Source organism: Megascapheus bottae, chromosome 5, assembly GCF_031878675.1.
Source record: "Megascapheus bottae isolate mThoBot1 chromosome 5, mThoBot2.hap1, whole genome shotgun sequence".
Lineage (NCBI taxonomy): Eukaryota > Metazoa > Chordata > Mammalia > Rodentia > Geomyidae > Megascapheus > Megascapheus bottae.
Window position 1 is genome coordinate 815,176 of NC_143513.1, and position 22,077 is coordinate 837,252.

Here is a 22,077-nt window from a genome sequence, read left to right on the forward strand (position 1 = left end):
CCTTCCCACAGTGCCTCGCGGCGCGCACGCGCACACCGCCGCTCCCGGCGTGCAACGCTGCGGCCGAGCCGGCAGCGGGCCGCCTCAGGCAGCCCCGCCGGACCTACGGGTCCGTAGCTGCGGGGATCATGGCGCTGAAGCGGATTCAGAAGGTAAGGGACCCTCCCAGCCATCAGGTCTTTGGTGTGAGTGGGTTCCGCAGCTCCAAGTGGCGGGTGGAGTGGCTAGGGACGACGGCCACACTTGCCCGGGAGGGAGGCGGAACCGCCGCCAGCGCTGCCTTAAAAGGGACTGGCGCGAGCCTTAGGCGGCCGGTCTCGCTGATGCGGCGTCACGTGCCGAGTCACGTGCGTGCGCCGTGGGGCGGGGGTTGCGCGGGTGCTGCTCGGAAGGGTGCGCGCTGGAGGGGTATTATCCTGGGTGTTATCCTCCGCAGCCAGCGGGAAGTTGGGAAATGCACCGCAGCGGAAGCGCTCTGTCTCTAGGGTATCCACTGCCAGTCCTTTCCCCGGCGTTAAAAAAGGGCTGGAAGCGTGGCCTGGTGGTAGAGTGCGTGTCTAGCAAGCACGAAGATGCAGGTTCGAGTCCTTCGTCCTGCATACACAGTAAAAGCAAGAAGTGGTGCTGTGACTCAAGTGGTAGAGCGCTATCCTCGAGAAAGCTCCCGTACTGGCCAAAAAAAAAAAAAAAGAATTATGCTGTATTTTGTGGCCAGTGTGTTCTTCACCTAGCAAGTTACATTACAAAGTAGTATTTATGACCCCATTTAAAAAATATATTTCTATTACTATGAAGTCGTTAGTTGTACGGGCAGGGGTTTTATTGTGACATTTCCACGCTTATATACAATGTAGCCTAATCAACTTCACTTCCTCCCCACTTAAAACAATTTAACAAATTTCATTATTCTCTTTTCCTGCATGCAAATAAACTACTTTGATCACATTCACTCTTCATCTACACCTCCCACCCTCCTGCTGATACCTGTTTTACACTAAAAGTTATTTCAACAAAGATGATGTTAAAATAAAAGTGTAGATGTAAGGAAAGTAATTAGAATTAGTGTTAATGACAAAATACTTCCTTTCTTTGTTGTGCACAAAATGAAATTATGTTTTATCAATAGATGACATTTTTTTATTTTTGGTGAATTGTGGGGTTTTTGTTTGTTTGTTTTGGTGGGTCATGGGGCTTCAACTAGGCCTGGACCCTGTTCCTGAGCTCTTCAGCTCAGTGCTACCACCCTACCCCTGGGTGTTGTCCCTGAGCTCTTCAGCTCAAAACTACCCTTGAGCCAAGCCCCCCTTCCCATTTTCCAGAGGTTAATTGGAGATTACAGTCTCAGGTCCTCTTGTGCCCAGCTAGTTTTGAACCTTGATCCTCAGATCTCAGCCTCCTGAGTAGCAAGGATTACAGTAGCACGGCACCCAGCTAAATTGTGTTTTTATCCGAGTCTTCTTACCTCTTTTCATCTAGTAATACTTGTCCTTTAATCTTAGTTCCCTTTCTGTGAATTTACACTTTTATCGTCATTAATAATGATAGTTATTCAGCCCTAACCTGCCTAGCTCTGTACAAGTAGTACAGGATTTGTATGTTTAGGTAATAAATTCCCATGATTTGATATTCTAAAGAATGTTGGGGGTAAAGTCCTTCCACACACAGCCATCCAATTCCTCTCCCTGGTGGGACTCAGTATTAATTTGTTTTTACATATTCTTCTAGAAATATATTCAATTTTTTCCGTAATATATACTTTTTCCCCCTCTTGGCTTATCAACACATGTTTGTAAACCCAGTATTTGCAAGACTGGAGCAGTAGGATCAAGAGCTCAAGGCCAGCCAGAGCCAGCCAGAACTAGGTGAGGGCAGGCTATCTCAAACTATGTATCTTTTTTTCCCTGTTCATTCTTGTACCCTATTTATATCACTAATGGTATCATCTTCTGTGTAGCAGTGTATTGGAGGTATACATTTACTGGGTGCTCCATAGCCACATAGTTGTGCTGGCAAGTGTACTTACAACTGAACAGAACTGGAGGTCCAAAGAGGTGATGGGGGCTCAGGCCAAGTCTTCCAGTACTCTTAGGTGAACTCAGAAATGTAATCTGTGAGTTTCTTCTGAGTCATTCACACTGTTCCCCCTTTACTCCTCAAGAATTGTCCATAGGGACCACTTCTGGCCTTCCATAAATCAGTTTATCCTATTAAGTGTTCATCAATCCCTAAAAAGAGGGACATGGATTCTGAAGCAGGCAGAGTGTGGAAATGAGGGAAACCTCATGAAACCCCATGAGCTGGTTGAAGAATTGCCTTTTCCTGCTCCTGTTTATGTATATAGTCTTTCCAGGATTTGACTTAATAGTCCTGTGAAAGTGCTTGATCATGCATGCAGATATAAACCCTTCCTCTGCAAAGTGCTAATGGAGGGCACAGCACAGAGAAGCAGAAAGTGACTGTTCGCAGAGCTTTATGGGGCTCTTGCATCTCAGTTTTTCCCCAGATTCTCTTTTACTCAACAACTAATAATGCTGCTTATTGATTGCTTACTAAAGTACAATGGATTGTACATTTTTTTTTCACTGCTGGGGATGGAATCCAGGACCTTGTTTACATTAGATAAATACCACTGAATTATGTCCTCAGCCCTCCGTTTTCCTTCCTTTTTTTTTTTTTTTTTTTTGTCCAGTCCTGGGGCTTAACTCAGGGCCTGGGCACTTTACCTGACCTTCTTTTACCCAAGGCAGGCACTCTACCACTTGAACCACAGCACCACTTCCCACTTTTTCTGTGTATATGATACCAAGGATATGATACCATGGCTTCATGAATGCTAGGCATGCACTGTACAACTAAGCCACATTCCCAGCCCCTTAGCCCTCCATTTTACACAAGAGGAAATAGGTTAGCTGTTAGTGGAAAACTGACCAATGAGGGTACTGGTAAAATCGAATTTTGGAGAGAAATGGTCCTGACAGATAGCATTTTGCCAGCCACTATGGAATTAGTACACTCATAGGCCATTAAATTTAAGGGGAAGTAGGATAAGTATAGCATGGCCAGAGAGTAGGGGGTTATAGGAATGGTCAACAGGCAGAAGGCCCATTGTGGATGAAACTTAGGTTTAGTTCAGCCAAGGGTGGACTCTGTGCATCCACCAGACCCTGAATTTGTCACACCCTGAGGAATTTCTCTGGCACAATATTTGTGCCACCTTCTCTGCTTTTAGAACATCTATGCAAATCCTAGACATTTACAGCATTGGGAACCTGGGAAGAATAAAGAGTGTTAGGAAGCATCTTCTTACAGGCAAACTGAAGTCTGAAAGTTCCTGCCTACAACCTTGGGGCATTTAGACGAGCATCCCCTTCAGAATGTTTCTCATCAGGATATGATTTGGACTACAGATATTCTCCTGGGCATTTCATAGTACCCTGGAAAATATTTTTTTTTAAATGTCCAGATAGGATCTGTCAGCCATTAATTCATTGTGAATACAACTATAATACAGATATAAAATTCACATTTGCAATCCATCCCAGCCATTGGAACATAAATTCATAAATTCCTGGAGAGCCTAGTCTGTGGTCTAGTTTGTTCACTCTTCTGTCCTCAGATCCTGGCACATCCCAGTGATGATAGTGAATAAAGGAAAGATGTTATTTGTTTTTGCGGGGGTTTTTTTGTTTGTTTTCAGAATGTTTGTGTTAAATGTGATAGAAACCTAACTTGAATACATGTAAGAAAAGGAGAGAAAAAAAAAGAAAGAATGCTCATGACTGGAGTAAGCAGTCCATAAAGAAATCTATATCCATGGTCTCCACTTTCAGAGTACTGTGACTTGTCAAGTGCCCATTACCAGGAGTAAGAGAAAAGAAAGCCTATGTTTATAATTCAGTACTTCCTGTGTGCCAAATGCTTTTGTGCACTAATCTATTAGCCTAGAACTAGTGCCTGGCCCTTGTTCTTCCAGAAGCTTTCTGGGGAGTCTTATCCTAAGTTCATGAAAGAATATCTTCCAAGAGTAGGCTTGGAGGATAAGAGGAGAGAGTCAGGGGCCGGGAGTTTGGCCTAGTGGTTAAAGTGCTTGCCTAGCATGCACGAAGACCTGGGTTCGATTCCTCGGTACCACATACATAGCAAAAAGCCGGAAGTGGTGCTGAGGCTCAAGTGGTAGAGCTCTAGCCTTGAGAAAGTCCAAGGACAGTGCTCAGGCCCTGAGCTCAAGCCCAGGACTAGCCAAAAAAAAAAAAAAAAAAAAAGAGGAGAGAGTCAGGGTAATTGACTCCTTGCCTTGCCCTAGTCTAGCTCTTAGCATTGGTAAGAGCTGGACTAGGGCAAGGCAAGATGAGTAACCTTACTATTTTTACATTTTTATTTCCTAATATATATACAAAGTAGAAACGATAAATGTATAATTTTGTGGGTCTTCCCACTGCCAGTAAACTCTACTGGTCTTGTTTCCAACCACTTCTGAAGTCTCCCACTTAGAAGAACATGCTGTGGGCAGGAAAACTGTTTGTGTAAAGGCAATGGTCAAGCATACACTAGTTTAACCTACTGCCTTGTGTTCTAGGAACTGACTGACTTGCAGAGGGATCCTCCTGCCCAGTGTTCCGCAGGACCTGTGGGTGATGATTGTAAGTATTTTTCTGCATTCAGTTTGTAGGAGCTTTGTGACTAAAATCTCCAAATGCATCCATTTAGCAGACCTCCAAACATACATTAGCTTCAATTTTTGTCTTTTTGTTGTTGGTGGTGGTATTGCAGTTTAAACTGAGTCATACCTCCAGTCTTTAAGCTGTTGGGTGTGTGTGTATGTGTGTTTTATTGATGTTCTTTTAGTTAGTTTTTTGTTTTGGTACCAGTCCTGGGGCTTGAACTCGGGGCCTGAGATATTTTTTTGCTACAGGCTGTGCTCTTAACATTTGAGCCATACATCCATTTCTAGCTTTTTTTTTTTTTTTTTTTTTTTTTTAACCAGCCTTGGGACTTGAACTCAAGGCCTGAGCACTGTCCTTGGGCTTTTTCCTCAAGATTAGCACTCTGCCACAGCACCATTTCTGGCTTTTTCTATGTATGTGGTACCAAGGAATCGAACCTAGGTCTTCATGCATGCTAAGCAAGCATTCTACCACTAGGCCAAACTCCTGGCCCCCCTGCTTTTTTTTTTTTTTTAAATTGGCTTTGAACCAAGATCCTCAGAACTTAGCCTCCTGAGTAGCTTGGATTCCAGGCATTAGCTACTTGCTGCTAGCTTAAGCTGCTTTTAAAAAGAAAACTAGTGAATTGTTTTCCTTTCATATGTTCATGAACTTTTATTTAGTTATTGTTTTTGTTTGGTCACAGGGCTTGAACTAGGGGCTTGGTTGTCCCTGAGCTCTTTCATTCAAGACTAGAGCTCTACCACTTTAAGTCATACCAGCACTTCCAATTTTCTGGTGGTTAAGTGGAAATAAGAGTCTCATAGACTTGGAGCTGGGAGTTTAGCCTAGTGGTAGGGTGTTTGCCTAACATGCACAAAGATTGGGGTTTGATTTCTAGGTACCACATACATAGAAAAAAGCTGGAAGTGGTGCTGAGGCTCAAGTGGTAGGGTTCTAGCCTTGAGAAAGTCTAAAGACAGTGCTCAGGCCCTGAGCTCAAGCCCAGGACTGGCAAAAAAAAAAAAAAAAAGAGTCTCGTGGACATTCTTGCGTGGGCTGGCTTTGAACTGCAATCTCAGATCTCAGCCTTCTGAGTAGCTAGGATTACAGGCATGAGCCACGGTGCCCAGCTAGAGCTGGAACTTTCTTTCTTTCTATTTTTTTGTGGGTCATGGGGCTTGAACTCAGCCTGGGCGTTGTCCCTGAGCTCTTCAGCTCAAGGCTGTCACCCTATCCTTGAGCCAAGCCCCAAATCCCGTTTTCTAGAGGTTAGAGGTAAGAGTATGAGGTCCTTTTGTGCCCAGACTGGCTTTGAACCTTGATCCTCAGATCTCAGCCTCCTGAGTAGCTAGGATTACAGGCATGAGCCACCAGAACTGGCTAGCTGAATTATTTTTTTAAGACAGAGTCTTGCTCTATAGCCCAGACTAGCCTGGAACTCACAGTTCTGTTGCAGCTTCCTGAATGCTGAAACTGTGCCACCATGCTCACCATAAATTGCTTTATTGAACATCTAGAGCTGACAATGTGGCTGATTAGCTTGTACTCAGAATGGAATGTATACATCCATCCACTGAGTTATAAAAAAGTCAACTTGGCTCCCATTCTGACTTATTTATCAAAAACATTTTTATCCAGGTGCAGTGGCTCATGCCTAAACTCCCAACTACTTGGGAGGTAGAGATTGGAAGGATCACAATTTGAGACTAGCCCAGGAAAAAGAATCAGTGGGATTTTCTATGAATAAGCTGGGCATGGTGACTTACACCCATTGTCCCAGCTATATAGGAGAGCATAATTAGGGAGATTGTACTTGAAGCTGACTCCAAACAAAAACATGAAACCCTGCCTAAGAACAACTAGTTCTAAAAGGCTTTAGAACCAATCCCAAATAGGGTACCTGCCTAGCAAATGTGAAGCCTTGAGTTTTAACCTCAATATTGTCATAAAATGATTTATTTTAAACCTGCTGTTAAAACTTTCAAATAAGCCGGTGTAGTGGCTCACGCCTGTAATCCTAGCTACTCAGGAGGCTGAGATCTGAGGATCACAGTTCAAAGCCAACCTAGGCACTAAAGACTGTGAGACTTTTTTTTTTCCCACTCCTGGGCTTAGGCTCAGGGCTTGAGCACTGTCTTTGGACTTTCTCAAGGCTAGCACTCTACCACTTGAGCCTCAGCAACACTTCCGGCTTTTTGCTATGTATGTGGGGTACCGAGGACTCGAACCCCTGTCTTCGTGCATGCTAGGCAAACAGTCTGCCACTAGGCCAAACTCTTGGCCCCCTGTGAGACTCTTATCTCCAATTAACCACTAGAAAACAAAGTGGTGCTGTTGCTCAAGGGGTATGGCAGTAACCTTGAGCTGAAGTGCTGAGGGAGAGTGCCCAGGCCCAGAGTTCAAGCCCTACAACCGACCAAAACAAAACAAAACTTTCAAATAGCCAGGTGCTGGTGGCTCACACCTGTAATCCTAGCTACTCAGGAGGCTGAGATTTTAGGATTGCAGTTCAAAGCCAGCCCAGGCAGAAAAGTCCATAAAACTCTTTCAGTTACCCAACAAAAAAACAGGAGTGATGCTGTTGTTAAAGCAGTACCACACTAACCTTGAGCAAAAGAATTCAGTGACAACTCCCAGGCCCTGAGTTCAAGCCCCATGACCTACAAAAAACAAAACAAAAAAAATTTCCAAGACCAATAGTTAACACAGGACATTACCATAGTTTTATCTTTGAACTGCCTTTTCTTTTGGTAAAATTTGCTGCTGATGCTATGAAATTGCTTAAAATGATAATTTCTTCCTGTTAGTATTCTTTCTACATTAGTAGCATAACTCAACATATTATTAAGTTGTTAAGTACTTAATAAATCAACTCCCAACTTAAAGTTAAATTAAACTTAAATCTAAAACAAGCATTTTTGTAAGTCAGTAAGTCAGTAAAGTCTACCAAAAAACAGGGCTTGATCTCCAGGCTTTTTTTTTTTTCCTCTCACAGCTGATACTCTATCACTTGAGCCACAGCTCGAGTCCATCATTTTGCTGGTTACTTGGAGATGGTATTTTGTGGACTTTTTTTTAATTGAACTGGCTTTGAACCTCAGTTCTCTAGATCTCAACCTCCTGTGTAGCTAGGATTACAGGCCTGAGCCACTGTTTCATAATTAACTGACTGTTAATTAGGAGTGTAGCTCTGTAATAGAGCATTTGGGGCATGCATAAAGCCCTGAGTTTTATCTTCACAAATAACAGCAACAATACCCAAATAATTAGCATGTCAATTTAAAACAGTCAAAAGCAAAGGAAGGATATAGAGATTCCCTTCTTGAACGCTTGTTTGTTAAACATGTCATTTGAAATATGATGTAAAGATCAGTATTAATAAATTCTTTAATTAAAAAAATCACCAAAATTAACCCCCCCCCAAAAATACATGATGTATTATGTTTACAAGCTGACTTGTTGATGGAAACACCTTTTGTGCAATTACTTAAAGATAATAAAATTGTAATAGAAAAAAAACAAGCAAAGGAAGGGGCCAGGAGTTTGGCCTAGTGGTAGGAGTGCTTGCCTAGAATGCATGAAGAAGAACCAGGTTCTTTCTGTGTATATGGTACCGAGGAACATAGAAAAGGCCAGAAGTGGTGCTGTGGATCAAGTATTAGAGCTCTAGCCTTGAGAAAGCCCAAGGACAGTGCTCGGGTCCTAAGTTCAAGCCCCAGGACTGGCAAAAGAAAAAAAAAGGAAGTGCTGTTTTTGTCAATTCAGGAAATTTTTGCCAAAAACATCAACAACATTTCATTGAACTATTGAGAAAGGCTCATGGGCTACCTTAACTATCTTTGAACTCCTTAGAGGTTTAGAAAACTTCTCTTTAGCCTTCCTACTCATGTATGGATGCATTCCCCATCCTGCTAGCATGAGTAGAACCTGTGGAGTACTTGAACAGGTAACATGAAATTGAAGGCAGGACCAGACCTGAAACCTTGGGCTAATTCCAAATGCATGATGAGTCCATCTGAGATATATCATCTTGAGAATAACAGACCCTTCAGGTGGTATCAATTCAGCAAGTGGTTGCGAAGGAGTTTTCCACCAAGTCTCTGGAATCATTGCCTTGAGACACTCAGGAGCCTTAAAGGTGAGTATCTGGTCCACTCAAGGCTGCCTTCCTTGTTGAGCACAGAGAGTTTCTGCTCCAAAAATAGGCAAAGCTGTAAAAGTAACCCAAGACCCTAAAGAGGGCACAAGATATACAGCAGCATGACTGCTAAAGGTAGGGACCTGGAAGGGATAAACAAAAGGACTTACCTTGATTGTCACTAGGTTTCCAGAGCACTGGGCACTGCCTGCATTCATCCACAAGAGATGCTAATGAGGCCCTACAGCTATTGTATTCTTCAGCAAGAACTTCAATATAAATCTAAGGGAAGTACCAGGGAATAGAAGGACTTACCAGGAGCAATGGAAGGGAGTTCAAACCACTGAATTCTAGTCATTGCACCTGTGTAGTAAACCAACTGATCTTGCCCCTGAAATGTCTGGGCTTTCTCTTCAGCCTCTGACGGCTGCTCTCTAAGCAGCTATGGGTATCATTTGCCTGGAGACTATGACCCACATCATGTGATTTAGAGTAAGCACTGGCTCTCTGTGCCAAACAGACCATATGTGTAAGATGTGGGGCTTGGTCATGTTTAGAAAGGCTGGAAACTAGGGACTAAGATCAGACCTATGAGCATTTAGCTAATCAATCATGTATTTATGGTGGAATCCCAGTAAATATTCTGAGCTGGACTAGGGATAAGGCTCAAATGGTAGAGTGCTTATTAGCAAGTGCAGGGGCCTGAGTGTTCAGTCCCCAGTACTGCTTGGTATCCCTGATTGCAGCATCAATAAGTATGTCATTACTGATACCTCTTAGCCTCAGGAAGTTAATAGAAGATCTGCCTTTGGATCCCTCATAAAGTTAATCTATACCATCACACTGTAGAGAACTTTGCAAGTCCTAGTGAATTATTTGACTTGAGAGTATTTTGGGTTAGTGTCAGATATGAGGCAGTCTTGTATGGATAGTGTGCTTTAAACTTACCAGCACCTTTTCAGTTCAACAGACATTTTGGGGAGGGGAGGGTTCTCTTACATTCCTGTTTCTCTTTTGTCTTATAGTGTTCCACTGGCAGGCCACCATCATGGGCCCGGTAGGTAGTACTGTTGAGGGTGCAGCTCAAATTTTGCTTCTTGGGCTTTATGCTTAGCACAAGCACTGATTTCTTCTTCTGTCTCATCCTTCCAGAATGAAAGTCCTTACCAAGGAGGTGTTTTCTTCCTGACCATCCACTTTCCTACAGATTACCCTTTCAAGCCCCCAAAGGTGAGGCCCCCCCACAAATTTCTTGATGTTTGACTATAGGACAGCTTGTAATAAAAGAGCCTCTTTAAAGAGAGCTGAGTGTGGTCCTTCCCTGAGGCCCTGTCACTCTCATTCATAGCCTCCTAGGACTTTAAACTTGGGACTTTCAGAAATAATTTTTTTTTTGCTAGTCCTGAGACTTGAACTCAGGACCTGGGCTCTGTCCCTTCTACTCAAGGCTAGCACTCTACCACTTGAGCCACAGCACCACTACCAGCCTTTTCTAAGTAGTTTATTGGAGATACGACTCGTACAGATTTTTATGGCTGGCTTGGAACTGTGATCCTCAGATCTCAGTCTCCTGAGTAACTATGATTATAGGTGTGAGCCACTAGTACCCAGCTCAGAATTATCTTATTATGGGCAAAGGCTGGGATAGTAAACAGGTTTTTTACTAAATGAAGCCGTAGACTGTTTTTTTGGTTTGTTTTTCTGAAGACAAGGTTTCACTATGTAGCCCAGAATGTATAGTACTTCACAGACAGAAAAATCTGTGAGACTTTTCTCTCCAGTTAACTGCCAAAAATTCAGAAGTTGGGCTATAGCAGAAGTGGTAGGGTGAAATGCTGAGGGACAGTGCCCAGCCTCACCACCACAAAAAGGAACATTTGCAAGATTCCAGCTCAACCAATGGCTGGACACAGTGACATGTACCTGCTGTCCAGCTACCAAGAAATCACAATGGCTAGGTTTAGTGATGGGGGCTTGTCAACTCCAATAACATGGGGAAGCACAAGAAGTAGGATCACAGTCCAGAAAGCAAGACTCTACTTTGAAAATAACCAATACCAAAGAAGGTTGAAGTATGGCTCAAATGGTAAAGCACTAAGCATGAATCTCTGAGTTCGATCCCCAGTGCTGCAACATAAATAAATAAATAAATAACCACTTAAGTGAAGGGACCAGTATCTGCAGAAGGAGACAGAAGGAAAGATCCAGAATTACCCAGAACACAGTCTTCATTGTGGACTCCAGAGAGAAGCATGGTCAGGGAGGATAGGAAGACTTATGGATTGGATCTCTGTGACTTGGGAGAAGGCATATATAATGGTCAGGACAAAAATGGCTTTCACCCAAGCTGGTACTAACATCAAATACCATAGGCAGATTTCTGCCACTGATGCCAAGATCCAGTACCTCACATACCAATTCAATAGATTTTTTTAAAATTTACATTGTTTTATCTTACACTTTGTTGGGAAACTTCTTGGGAGAAACAGACTGAAGTTTCTCAGGGAAATCATACCAGCTACCACTCAAGATGGCAGCAGATCACTCTTAAGTCCCTACGGTGCTCAGATTCCAGTTTGCTTCATTGTAGTCCTACTTAGCACCAAGCACAGGGATTCTCATCTGGAGTGACTTTGCCCTTCCCAGAGACATTTGGCCATCATCCTCAGACATTCTGTCCTGTCACCACTGGGGAGGGGGTTGCTACTAGTATCTAGTGAATGAAGGCTAAGGATGCTTTGCAATACCCTCAGTGCCATCAACTGGTCTCCTCCCACAAATGGGTTAGGCAAAGACATTTAGCATTTGTTGATGCTGAAAACACAAGCAGTGGCTGGCAGCTAGAGCCTGATAGCCAGGGAGATTACCCTGATGAAGGGTACTGTATAAGCAGGGAGAAGACCACAGGGAACTGCCCCAAGCGAGGGATCCCTGAGGAGAGTAGATGCCATCATCCTCTCTGTGGACAAATACTGGGACCAGGTGCTGGCAGAAATGATTCAAGGGGGCCTAAAGGCTGACAGGATCAGAGTTATTTTTAAATTAGAGAGCTAATGCAGATTGAAACTAATTTGCTATATAGAGAGAACCACAGCTAACAGTCTGGTCTACATTCTCCTAGGGTTTTGATATATTTTTCCACATATACCAACATGTATTTTATTCTCATTTTTAAAGATACTAGCCAGGCACCAGTGGCTCACCCTGTAATCCTAACTACTCAGGAGGCAGAGATCTGAGGATTATGGTTCAAAGCCAGCCCAGGCAGCAAAGTCTATGAGACTCTTTATCTCTAATAAACTACTCAAAAAAAAAAAAAAAATAGCTGGAAGTAGGGGCCAGGAGTTTGGTCTAGCAGTAAGGTGCTTGCCTCGCATGCATAAAGACCCGGGTTTGATTCTTCAGTACCACATACATAGAAAAGAGCCGGAAGTGGTTCTGTGGCTCAAGTGGTAGAGCTCTAGCCTTGAGAAAGCCCAAGGACAGTGCTCAGACCCTGAGTTCAAGGCCCAGGACTGGCCAAAAAAAAAAAAAAAAGCTGGAAGTGGCACTGTGGCTCAAGTGTAGAGTGTTAGCCTTGAACACAGATAGGCTCAGGGACAGAGCCCAGGCCCCAAATTCAAGCCCCAGGACTGGCAATAAATAAATAAACCGGGCCAGGAGTTTGGCCTAGTGGTTAAAGTGCTTGCCTAGCATGCACGAAGACCCGGGTTCGATTCCTTGGTACCACATACATAGAAAAAAGCCGGAAGTGGTGCTGAGGCTCAAGTGGTAGAGCTCTAGCCTTGAGAAAGTCCAAGGACAGTGCTCAGGCCCTGAGCTCAAGCCCAGGACTGGCCAAAAATAAATAAATAAATAAACAAACCAACCAACCAACAGTTCTGTTGTGTGCCTGTACACACATTTTGGCAAGACTTGGTCCTTTGGCTGGTCAGGTATCACAGTCCCCAGATATGAGTCTGTGTTGGCCTTCAGGAGAGATCCTTCACTATTGTTTTATGCTTCACCTGTCCAACCAAGTGTGAAGAGGCCCTTTTGGACCCTTTCTGTCCCCCAGATCTGGGGGGTATTGTTAACAGATATAAAGCACCTGAATAAAGTGAAGGTTTAAATGTGTTCAATATTTTGAAGACCTTTCCAGCTTTTATCAAAGGAAGGAGTTCTTCAGGCAGGAAAGTAATAGATGCTGATAGAGCTTTATGGACTTGGAATCTTAACTGTGGTTCAAGAACGCTTGGCTGAGAGAATGTTAGGTACTTCATGGTTCTCCCCTTTCCTAGAGAAATTATATTTAAACCAGCAGTTTCCCAGTGTATCCCCTAACATTCTTTAGTGTTTATGCAGCTGATCATCTTTCTTAAACAGATCTTGAGATCATCCTGAAGAAGTCCTATATGTCTGCTATGCATGTTTAAGATCCTTAATTGCCTTTAATCCTTAATTGAACAAAACAAAGCAGTAACTATTATTAAAAGATTGAATAATTCTTTTGTATAATTTGGGATTATTTTAATGAGGAAAGATGTGATCTGAAAGGTGAGAGTAATATTTTCCCAAAAAGTACTACTGTTTCTTGAAAAAAATCTTCCATTAGATGTTTTGCATGAATTTTATGACCCTAGGAGAAATCTGGCAAGATTGCATGATCTTTATGATGACATCAAGGCAGATATATACTACAGAAGATTCTTCTGAAGTTTGATCCTTCTTGAGAAAAATATGTGATAAATGATGTTCAGTCTTACACACTAATATCTCTCTTCAGTTTGTATTCTACAGTATGTTTCTTCTTTTTTTTGGTTTTTTGTCGGTTATGGGGCTTGAACTCTGGGCCTGGGCATTGTCCCTGAGCTCTTCAACTCAAGGCTATCACTCTACCCCTTGAGCAACAGCACCACTTCCAGTTTTCTGGCCGTTAATTGGAGATAAGAGGTCTCACGCACTTTAGTACCCAGGCTGGCTTTGAACCATGATTCTCGGATCTCAGCCTCCTGAGTAGCTAGGATTACAGGTATGAGCCACCACGCACCACCTTCCTTTCTTTTTTTCATGGGGCTTGAACTCAGGCCCTGGGTGCTGTTCCTGAGCTTTTCTGCCTAAGGTAGTGCTCTGCCATTTGAGCCACAGCTTCATTTCCAGCTTTATGGTGGTTAACTAGAGATAAGAATCTCACAAAGGCGAGAGCATAGCCTAGTGATAGAGTGCTTGCCTAACATGCACAGAGCCCCAGGTTTGAGTCCTCAGTACCACAGACACAGAAAAAATAGAAGTGGTGCTGTGGCTCAAGTGGTAGCCCGAAGACAGTGCCCAGGTCCTGAGTTCAAGCCCCAGGACTGGCAAAAAAAAAAAAGACTTTTACAGAATTTCCTGCTTTGGCTAGCTTCAAACCATAATCCTTAGATCTCAGGCTTCTGAGTACTGGGTTATAGCACGAACCTCTGGCACTCAGCTAGTATGTTTATATATATATTTAGGGAGTGGGTTTGTAGTTCAGTGATAGAATACATATAAATCCTTAAGTCCAATCCCCAGTGTTTAAAAACAAAATAAACTAATGTCAGTATTCAAGATGCTGAGAAAAAAAGATCATGAGTTTTAAAGTCAGTATAGAGTACGTAGTGAGGCCTTGGTTTATGTAACAATAGGAAGGATACCATGCACACAGCCATCCAGGCAGAAAATTTATAATGGGCCCCCAGAGCCCAGGAGAACGGGACAGAGTGACAGTTACTGTGTTGCTGGCAATTGGGTGTGAGTGGAACTGAAAAAAGATCTAAAGTCTCATCCTGCTCCTTTTGCAGTGAAAGCTGCACATAACTAAGCACCTTGCTCATGTCAAAATGGGCTGATTGCACAGGCCTTGCATCAGCTCTGAGAGGAGCTTTGTCACTGAGTCCAAGGAGGTAATTTCAAAAAATGGTTTGTGACTGTAATTCAATAATATTAGGATAGTGCACAGTGAACATAGAACCTTCTTCATTCCAGAGGTGCCAAGTTCAACTACTTATTTAGCCAGAACCAGAGTTTGAACCCAGCCTTATTCTTGCTCAGCTAGCATTCTATCACTTAAGTCACCCCCCCCCAACTGGCCTGATTATAATGATGTGTGTGTGTGTGTGTGTGTATGTGCGCGCGCGCGCGCGCGGGCGCGTGCATTGTTCGTTTATGTGCACTGAACATTGCCTAGACATTTTCCCTAAGCTTTTTTGCTCACTAGCACTCAACAACTTGAGCTATAACCCCATTTGTGGCTTTTTGGTAATCTGCCAGACCGGCTTCGAACTGTGATCCTCAGATCTCAGCCTCCTGAGTAGAATTACAAGCATTAGCCACCGGCCTGATAGTACATCTTAATTCAACAAAATATACCTTGTGTTCATCCAAGGCCAATGATGGCTGACAAGTTTTGTCCAAGCTAGCTAGACTAAGTTGTTAAGCGAAGGATGAGGAGTGAATTTCATGTGGATATTTCTTGTGGTAGCCCTGTTTCTTCATTTTGTACATAGTTCGCATCTGTGGGGGTTTTTTTGCATAGACCTTTGGTCTTCCAAATTTTGTCTACACCTCTATTACTTTTCAGAGCCAACTCCTTTTGGGAAAGTAGGTATCGGTTCTTTGGGGTTGAGAGTGAGAATCCAGCAAGACATGGGTAACAGACTTCTGGGGTTCCTTCTCCTGTGTCCCTTTAGGTCTCACCCAGGACTCTGACACACACACTGGTACTGTCTAGCAATGCTGGTAATGGTGCTCTTGCTTTTGTTTTCCAGGCATCCCTGAGGCTTATCTGACTTGAGATCTCTTATCTCTGCAGGTTGCTTTCACCACCAAAATATATCACCCCAATATCAACAGCAATGGCAGCATATGCCTAGACATCCTGCGATCACAGTGGTCTCCAGCACTGACTGTGTCCAAAGGTAGAAACACTGAAATGTGCTCCACATGGCCTGTCTCATGTGCATTTATCCCCTCACTAACCAGTGAGAATGGAGGCTCAGAAAGAGCAGGCAGCTTCCCTGGCACCAACAGTCTCACCCAGCTCCATGCCCATATCTACATCATGTCCCCGTACCACAAGCAGACAAATAACTGGAACCCCTTTGGCACCTTAGTGGTTTCTAGCAGTCACTATGTGATGCTCAAGACCGTTAATTAGGGCTGGTACTAGTGACTCACACCTGTAATCTCAGGAGACTGAGATCTGAGGATTGAGGCTTGCAGCCTAAGACATTCTTATTTTCAATTTAACCAGCAAAGTGCCAGATTGGAGGGGAGGTTTAAGGGATAGAGTATGCCAACATGTGGAGAAATCCAACTGAGAATGCAAGTCCCTGAATTCAAGCCCTAGTACTGGCACTGGGAAAAAAAAAAAAAAAAAAACTGTCAAATGGGCACAAGGAAAAAAAAAATATTGATTCTGTTTAAACTTTTTACCTAAAAAACTGCCAAATCTACTGCCTAATTTTCTTGTTCCAGTGAGGACAATGACAGGGCCCTGAGGAGGAGGCCTTCCCTTGTGGGCCCCAGAGTCAGTAGAGAAATCTTTCCTTTTCAAAATAAGTGCACACACATAGGTGGATGAGATGGAAAAATCCAGTCTAGCAGCATATGATGATGTATACCTCTGTAATTACAGCATTTGAGAGGTTGAGGCAGAATGATCATAAGGCCACCTTGGGGTATATAATATGTATAATATATTATATCATTTATATATTAAATATGTATATAATAAGATTTGTCTCAGAAAAAGAAAAAAAGTCTTGGGCTGGGAGTTTTGCCTAGTGGTAGAGTGCTTGCCTAGCATACACAAAGACCCGGGTTCAATTCCTGCATACCACATACACAGAAAAGCCAGAAGTGGTGCTGTGGCTCAAGTGATAAGAGTTCTAGCCTTGAGGAAAAACCAAGGACAGTGCTCAGACCCTGAGTTCAAGCCCTAGGACTGACCAAAAAAAAAGTACTCATTCTAAACCCAGAATGGAGAAGTGCAGGAACTCTTTCAGTACCTGTACTCAGATACTTAGGGGCTGAGCAGGGGCTGGTGTGTGCATGTGAGTCCTGACTAGACAATACAGTGACCTGGGTAGATGGATGGTTGGGGAAGAAAAAAAAAAAGTCAAGCCTCAAACAATCAGAGTAGAACATCAGACAATGCAGGTGGTAGATCTTTAGCAGCAAAAGAGACCACAAGGTGCATCAGGCTAGGAAAGGCCACAGTAAGTCCAGGAAGGCTGAGACACCACCTATGTACTGTGGTGCACCTCTGTACTAAAGGGTCAGAGTAGGTGCCACTGGGCTGATATCCAGAGAACAGCATAGCACCCAAGATCCATTCTGAAATGAACCTCTAGCAGGAGCAGGAAACTTTACTGTAAGGGCCATTTGGATATTTATAACATCCTTCATGGATCATACAAATGCTGACAAATGCCATTAACCAAATTATCCCATACCAATTGGTTTCAAGGATCTTGTAAGACCTGAGAGCCAGATGTTCCCCACCCCTGCCAGTGGAGTCTTATTCTAATGCCCAGGGCCCAGGAGAAGTACGTGCAGGGAGGGGTACTGGTCTACCAGCTCCAGGGCCTGGCTGAGGCTGTCAGCAGACTCATGGCCATTGCACACTTAGAGAAAAGGGGGGGGGCAGGAAGGGCTCTTGAGGAAGGAAGGAAATGTATGCTTGAGTGGTACCATGCTAGCTTGTAGCCTCAGGATAGAAAAGGACTGGTTATCTGAAGAAGGAGATTTGTGCCTCCTACCTGTAGCTCTTTGTGGAGGAACTGTGGTCAGGACTTCGGTGGACTTATTGGAGCCAGTTTGGAGTCACAGTCGGTTGAGAGCAGACCACAGTTGTCACAGTTCCTGTTTCTCACCGTACCCTGGTGAGTGGTTCACTTTGTCTAAGGCCTCTGGAAGACACACTAAGGGCACATCCCAGAAAATTATGAGAAAGGGAGCACTAATTTTGCAGTCAGACTTAGTTCAAAATCTCATTCTAATTGGCTTGCTGGGTGTTCCAGGTCTGTGACATTGGACAGTTACCTAAATGTTCTGAAATTCTGTGTCTCACTAGTAAACAGAGCCTTGGAACAAAACACCAAAAATAGGTAGTGTGGGGCACAAACTGAAAGGGTGTCAGAGAGAAAGGCCACAGGTGCTTCTATGGAGGAGGGAAGTGTCGTGCAACAGTGTGATCAGAATGCCCTATGAACTTCATGATGCAGACTGAAAACTCCTAGCTAGTATGTGGGCAAAGTAAATATTGTCATGAGTTGAACAGCATCATTAGATTGGGGTGAAGAAGGGAGGATAACTGCTCCATTAATATAAAGTACAAGTTGGAAAGGTTCACTGGACCCACAGGTGATCTGCAGCCTTGAGGCCACAGCTGACTGACCCTTTCTTTTCTTCCTAGTTCTCTTGTCCATCTGCTCTCTGCTCTGCGACCCCAACCCTGATGACCCTCTGGTACCAGAAATAGCCCACACCTACAAGGCCGACCGAGAGAAGTATGAGTCCTCTTTGGGTTGCCCTTGTCCTGTGGCTGCCATATATCTCATGGACATCTTCCAGCCCTAGTTGAGCCCATGTGTGTGCCCTGGACCTGGCTTCCTGGCTCTCACTCACATGTCCTTTGGCCTTGAGGAGGGAGAAGCAGATAAGAGCATTTACCCATCAGCTACCACTGCTGGGCCCTAAAATACTGTTGCCAAGCCCTCCCCTGAGGCCAACAAAATCAGTGGTCAGCCAACAGTGGACTTAGAAGAATCTGATAAGAAAGTTCTGGATTAAACCCATAGAGTTTTGACATAGACAAACGAGGATTGTCTGCTTAGAAACCTGTGAAGATGGGCTGCACTGCTATTGTCAAGGTTCGAAATCAGTAGTGTTACTGCATCACCAGCAGACCTGCACTGCCCACTTTGCTTAACCACTCATTTCCAGACTCAGCATTGTAGACATTTGACCCCTTTAGCCAGGTACAAGCTCTTGCACCAAAGTATGGCCATGTGTGTAGCTGATGATATGGGTGCAGGAGACATGAGCATGTACTCATCTCTTGAGTGTTGAACACAGCGAGTGGTAGCCAGGTGTGTCAGATCCCAGGCAATAAGATTATCCAGTGCTGAGTCTCAGTGTGTTTAGGATAGATAATACGATTTTGTGTGTGTGTGTGTGTGAGTAGCAGTACTAGGGATTGAACCCACGGCCTTATGCTTGCTAAGCAGGCACTCTACCACATGAACTCAACTCCCTGCTTTGTCTTAACATTTATTATGAGCTATGTTAGATACAACAGAAGTGATTTTTTTCTTTTTAGTGTCTTAACTACAAATCTCTAATTTTCCATCTCATGGCGTCAGAACTCATTACCATAATGAAGATAAGATGTACATACTTCCATAGCCTCCACTGGGTGCCAGGCCTCCTCCATATGCTTTATATACAGACTTGTCTGGTTCACCCCCTAATCACACAAGGCAGATGGTGTCTCCATGGTTAACATTCAGAAGGTGGTCTGGATATTCCATGTCAGACAGCCTGGAATGATTCTAAGCTCAACCTTGATACCTATCTCTTCCTTACCCTGCTTCCATACTGAAGGATAGGCAAGAGGCTGGAGGTTTGTTACATTATCCCTATCTTCCACTACAGATCATGATGGAGAATCAACAGGGGTTAAAACCATAACTGAAGCATTTCTGATCTGAGAAAAGTTTTCTTTCTGTTTCTTGTTTTTTGAGACAGGCTCATATTGCCCAGGTTGTCCTTGAACTCTAAATCCTTCTTTTCTGCCTCCAAGTGCGAGGACTACCAAGTGCATGCATCACCTCACCTGACCTAAGGAGAGTTTTTAGTTCCCTCATCCATCAGTCCTGGATGTCTGACAAGCAACAGCATTTTCCCACTCATCATTGTTCTCAGCTCCACATTGAAAGGACATGACTATTTCAAGTGAGGGTATCTTTCCCTCTGTTTTTTCTTCCAGGTACAACAGACTAGCAAGAGAGTGGACACAGAAATATGCTATGTAAGTGCCTTGAAGGATGCATGGGAGACTTTGTCCAAGAGTAGCTCACCAGGCACAACAGTCTTCCTGTGAAGTGCGGAGGTGTTGGCTGGGCCGCTCACAGCATCATCTATTCTTCCCACGCGTGTTGGCCACCCACTTTCTGGCTGCAATGCATTGGTGCCACTCGCAGCCATTGTGGCTTTGACAGTATCATGTCTTTAATGCCAAATCGACAGCCATCATTATTATTTCCTGTAGCCTCCTGGTTACACTGGAATTGGTCTTTTTACCCCAGCTCTGCTCATCTCTAAAGGACCAGGCCCTGGGCACCTCCCCTGTCTGGCTCAAGTAGTATGGCTGCTCACTGTGGCACCACACAGGGGCCCAGCCTGGCCCCTCACCATGTACCCTTTGCCTTTAGAACTCAGTGCTGTCCTGGGCTTTCCTCATATCCTGTCTGCCACAGAACCAGGTCCTGAGGAATCTGAATACATCCTGGAGGCTCCTGAAAGTTGGAACACCCCTGGAAAGCAGAGTCCTCATTCTACACTCCTGCTGTCTTCCATCCTCTGCAGCACTGCACACTGCACTTCTCTCACCAACAAACAGCCATTGGCAAATGTCAGGATATAATGCACAGAACATCTCAGGAGAGATGATTTCTTTTTCAGAAGCAAGAGCAAATTATGAAGCCTGGAAAGATTTGGGTTCTGCTTTTCTATATGAGGTTTCTCTCAATCCCACCTCCTCCTACCAGGAGCCTACTTGAAATATAAGTAGAAGCCATTCAGAGACCAGAACGCAAGGGACTAAATGTAAATAAAAATGCGATCTCCCCATAACTCTAAATGATAACATAAGTCTCCTGTTTCCTTTCAGACTGAGTAGAAATACAAATTTCATAACCTGTTAAAATGCCTAGCTTCCTCGTGGCTTTGTTTGTTGGGAGAAGGGGGGCTGGTGCCCGTCTTAAGGCTTGAATTTAGGGCTTAGGGACTGTCCCTGAGCTTTTCTGCTCAAGGTTAGCACTACCACTTGAGCCACACCTCAACTTCAGGATTTTGATAGTTAATTGGAGAGATGAGTCTGGACTTGCCTGCCCAGTCTGGCTTCAAACCATGATCCTCAGGTCTCAGCCTCCTGAGTAGCTAGGAATCTAGTGTGAGCTACTGGTGCCGAGCTCATTTGGCTTTCTAAAGGGAGGGTTTGCTCTTAGAATTGAGAGCTTTAAGATTAGGATATCTAGGAAAAGGGATTTCTAGTAAAGCTCCCAAAGGAAGGAAGGGAGGGAAATTGAGGTGCTTCAAATTCTAATGCTGAATTTTTCTTTTTTGGAGACACTGCCTTTCTGTGTGCTTGAGACTGGCCTCCAACTTGGCTAGGAGACTGCCTCAATCTCCCAGTGCTATGATTACAGCTGCATACCACCATGCTTAGCCCTAACCTACTCTTTTCTAAGTTGGGTATGAAGATCTTCCACTCCCAAGGATTAATACTTGGTGAGTCAGATCAAATTCTAGCAAATGAAGAATTCTGCCAGCATAATGCTAGATGAGGCTTTTTGGTTAGAGTGCCTACCTAAGCAAGTATGAGACCTCCAGTTCAAACCCCAGTACTGCCAAGGGCAGGTAAGATCTTTGGGTGCAGTTGGAAAGAGATCTACAGATCTAGTACCTGAGAGTCAAGGGTGACAGTGGGAGATTGCTTTGGTCTAGAAGTCTCCAAGTTATAGGTACAGCCTTACTGCCACATGCTTTGCCAGTCTGCTTGCTGAAGCAGACAGTCTGATCTGCATGTGCCTTGTGGGGGTCCCCATTTAGAATACTGTTGTTACTATAAATCTTTTGGGGCCCTCTGTGGTCCTCCATGGACCATAGTAAACATACATGATCTTAAGCAACCCATGTACAGTGAATGAATGTACATTAAAGACTCAAGCTGGGCACAGTGGCTCACATCTGTAATCCTAGCTACTAAGGCTGATGAGACCTGAGGATCATGCTTCAGAGCCGGCCCAGGCGCTAAAAAGTCCATGAGACTTATCTCCAATTGATCACCAGAAAACCAGAAGTGGTACTGTGGTTCAAGGGGTAGGATGGTGGCCTTGAGCTGAAGAGCTCAGGGACAACACCCAGGACCAGAGTTTAAGTCTCACGACCACCACCAGCAACAACAAAAAGACTCTTCTCATGAAGCTTTTGGACTTACTAAATGGAGCTGAGTTACTGGGGCTTACACCCCAGGTCTTGAGCTCTCAGCTTTTTCACTCATGGCTG

The 22,077-nt window shown here is 44.0% G+C and overlaps 1 protein-coding gene across 8 annotated transcripts; it reads left to right on the plus strand.

Moving 5' to 3' along the window:
• The first annotated feature begins 49 nt into the window (after positions 1-49).
• Ube2d4 (ubiquitin conjugating enzyme E2 D4) lies at positions 50-20,661 on the plus strand. 8 transcript variants are annotated; one of them, XM_090332472.1, is made up of 9 exons: positions 4,577-4,640; positions 8,645-8,784; positions 9,810-9,841; positions 9,937-10,014; positions 15,596-15,701; positions 17,553-17,669; positions 18,203-18,296; positions 19,778-19,819; positions 20,268-20,378. In XM_090332472.1, exons 2-9 carry the CDS (start codon positions 8,649-8,651, stop codon positions 20,278-20,280), a joined length of 618 nt encoding a protein of 205 aa, XP_090188598.1. In that variant the 5' UTR covers positions 4,577-4,640; positions 8,645-8,648; the 3' UTR covers positions 20,281-20,378. The 8 variants fall into 8 exon arrangements, with proteins under 8 accessions (XP_090188601.1, XP_090188602.1, XP_090188598.1 ...); XM_090332470.1 differs by having other exon boundaries at positions 4,580-4,640; positions 20,223-20,378; XM_090332471.1 differs by lacking the exons at positions 19,778-19,819; positions 20,268-20,378 and adding an exon at positions 19,537-19,771.
• Positions 20,662-22,077: the final 1,416 nt, after the last annotated feature.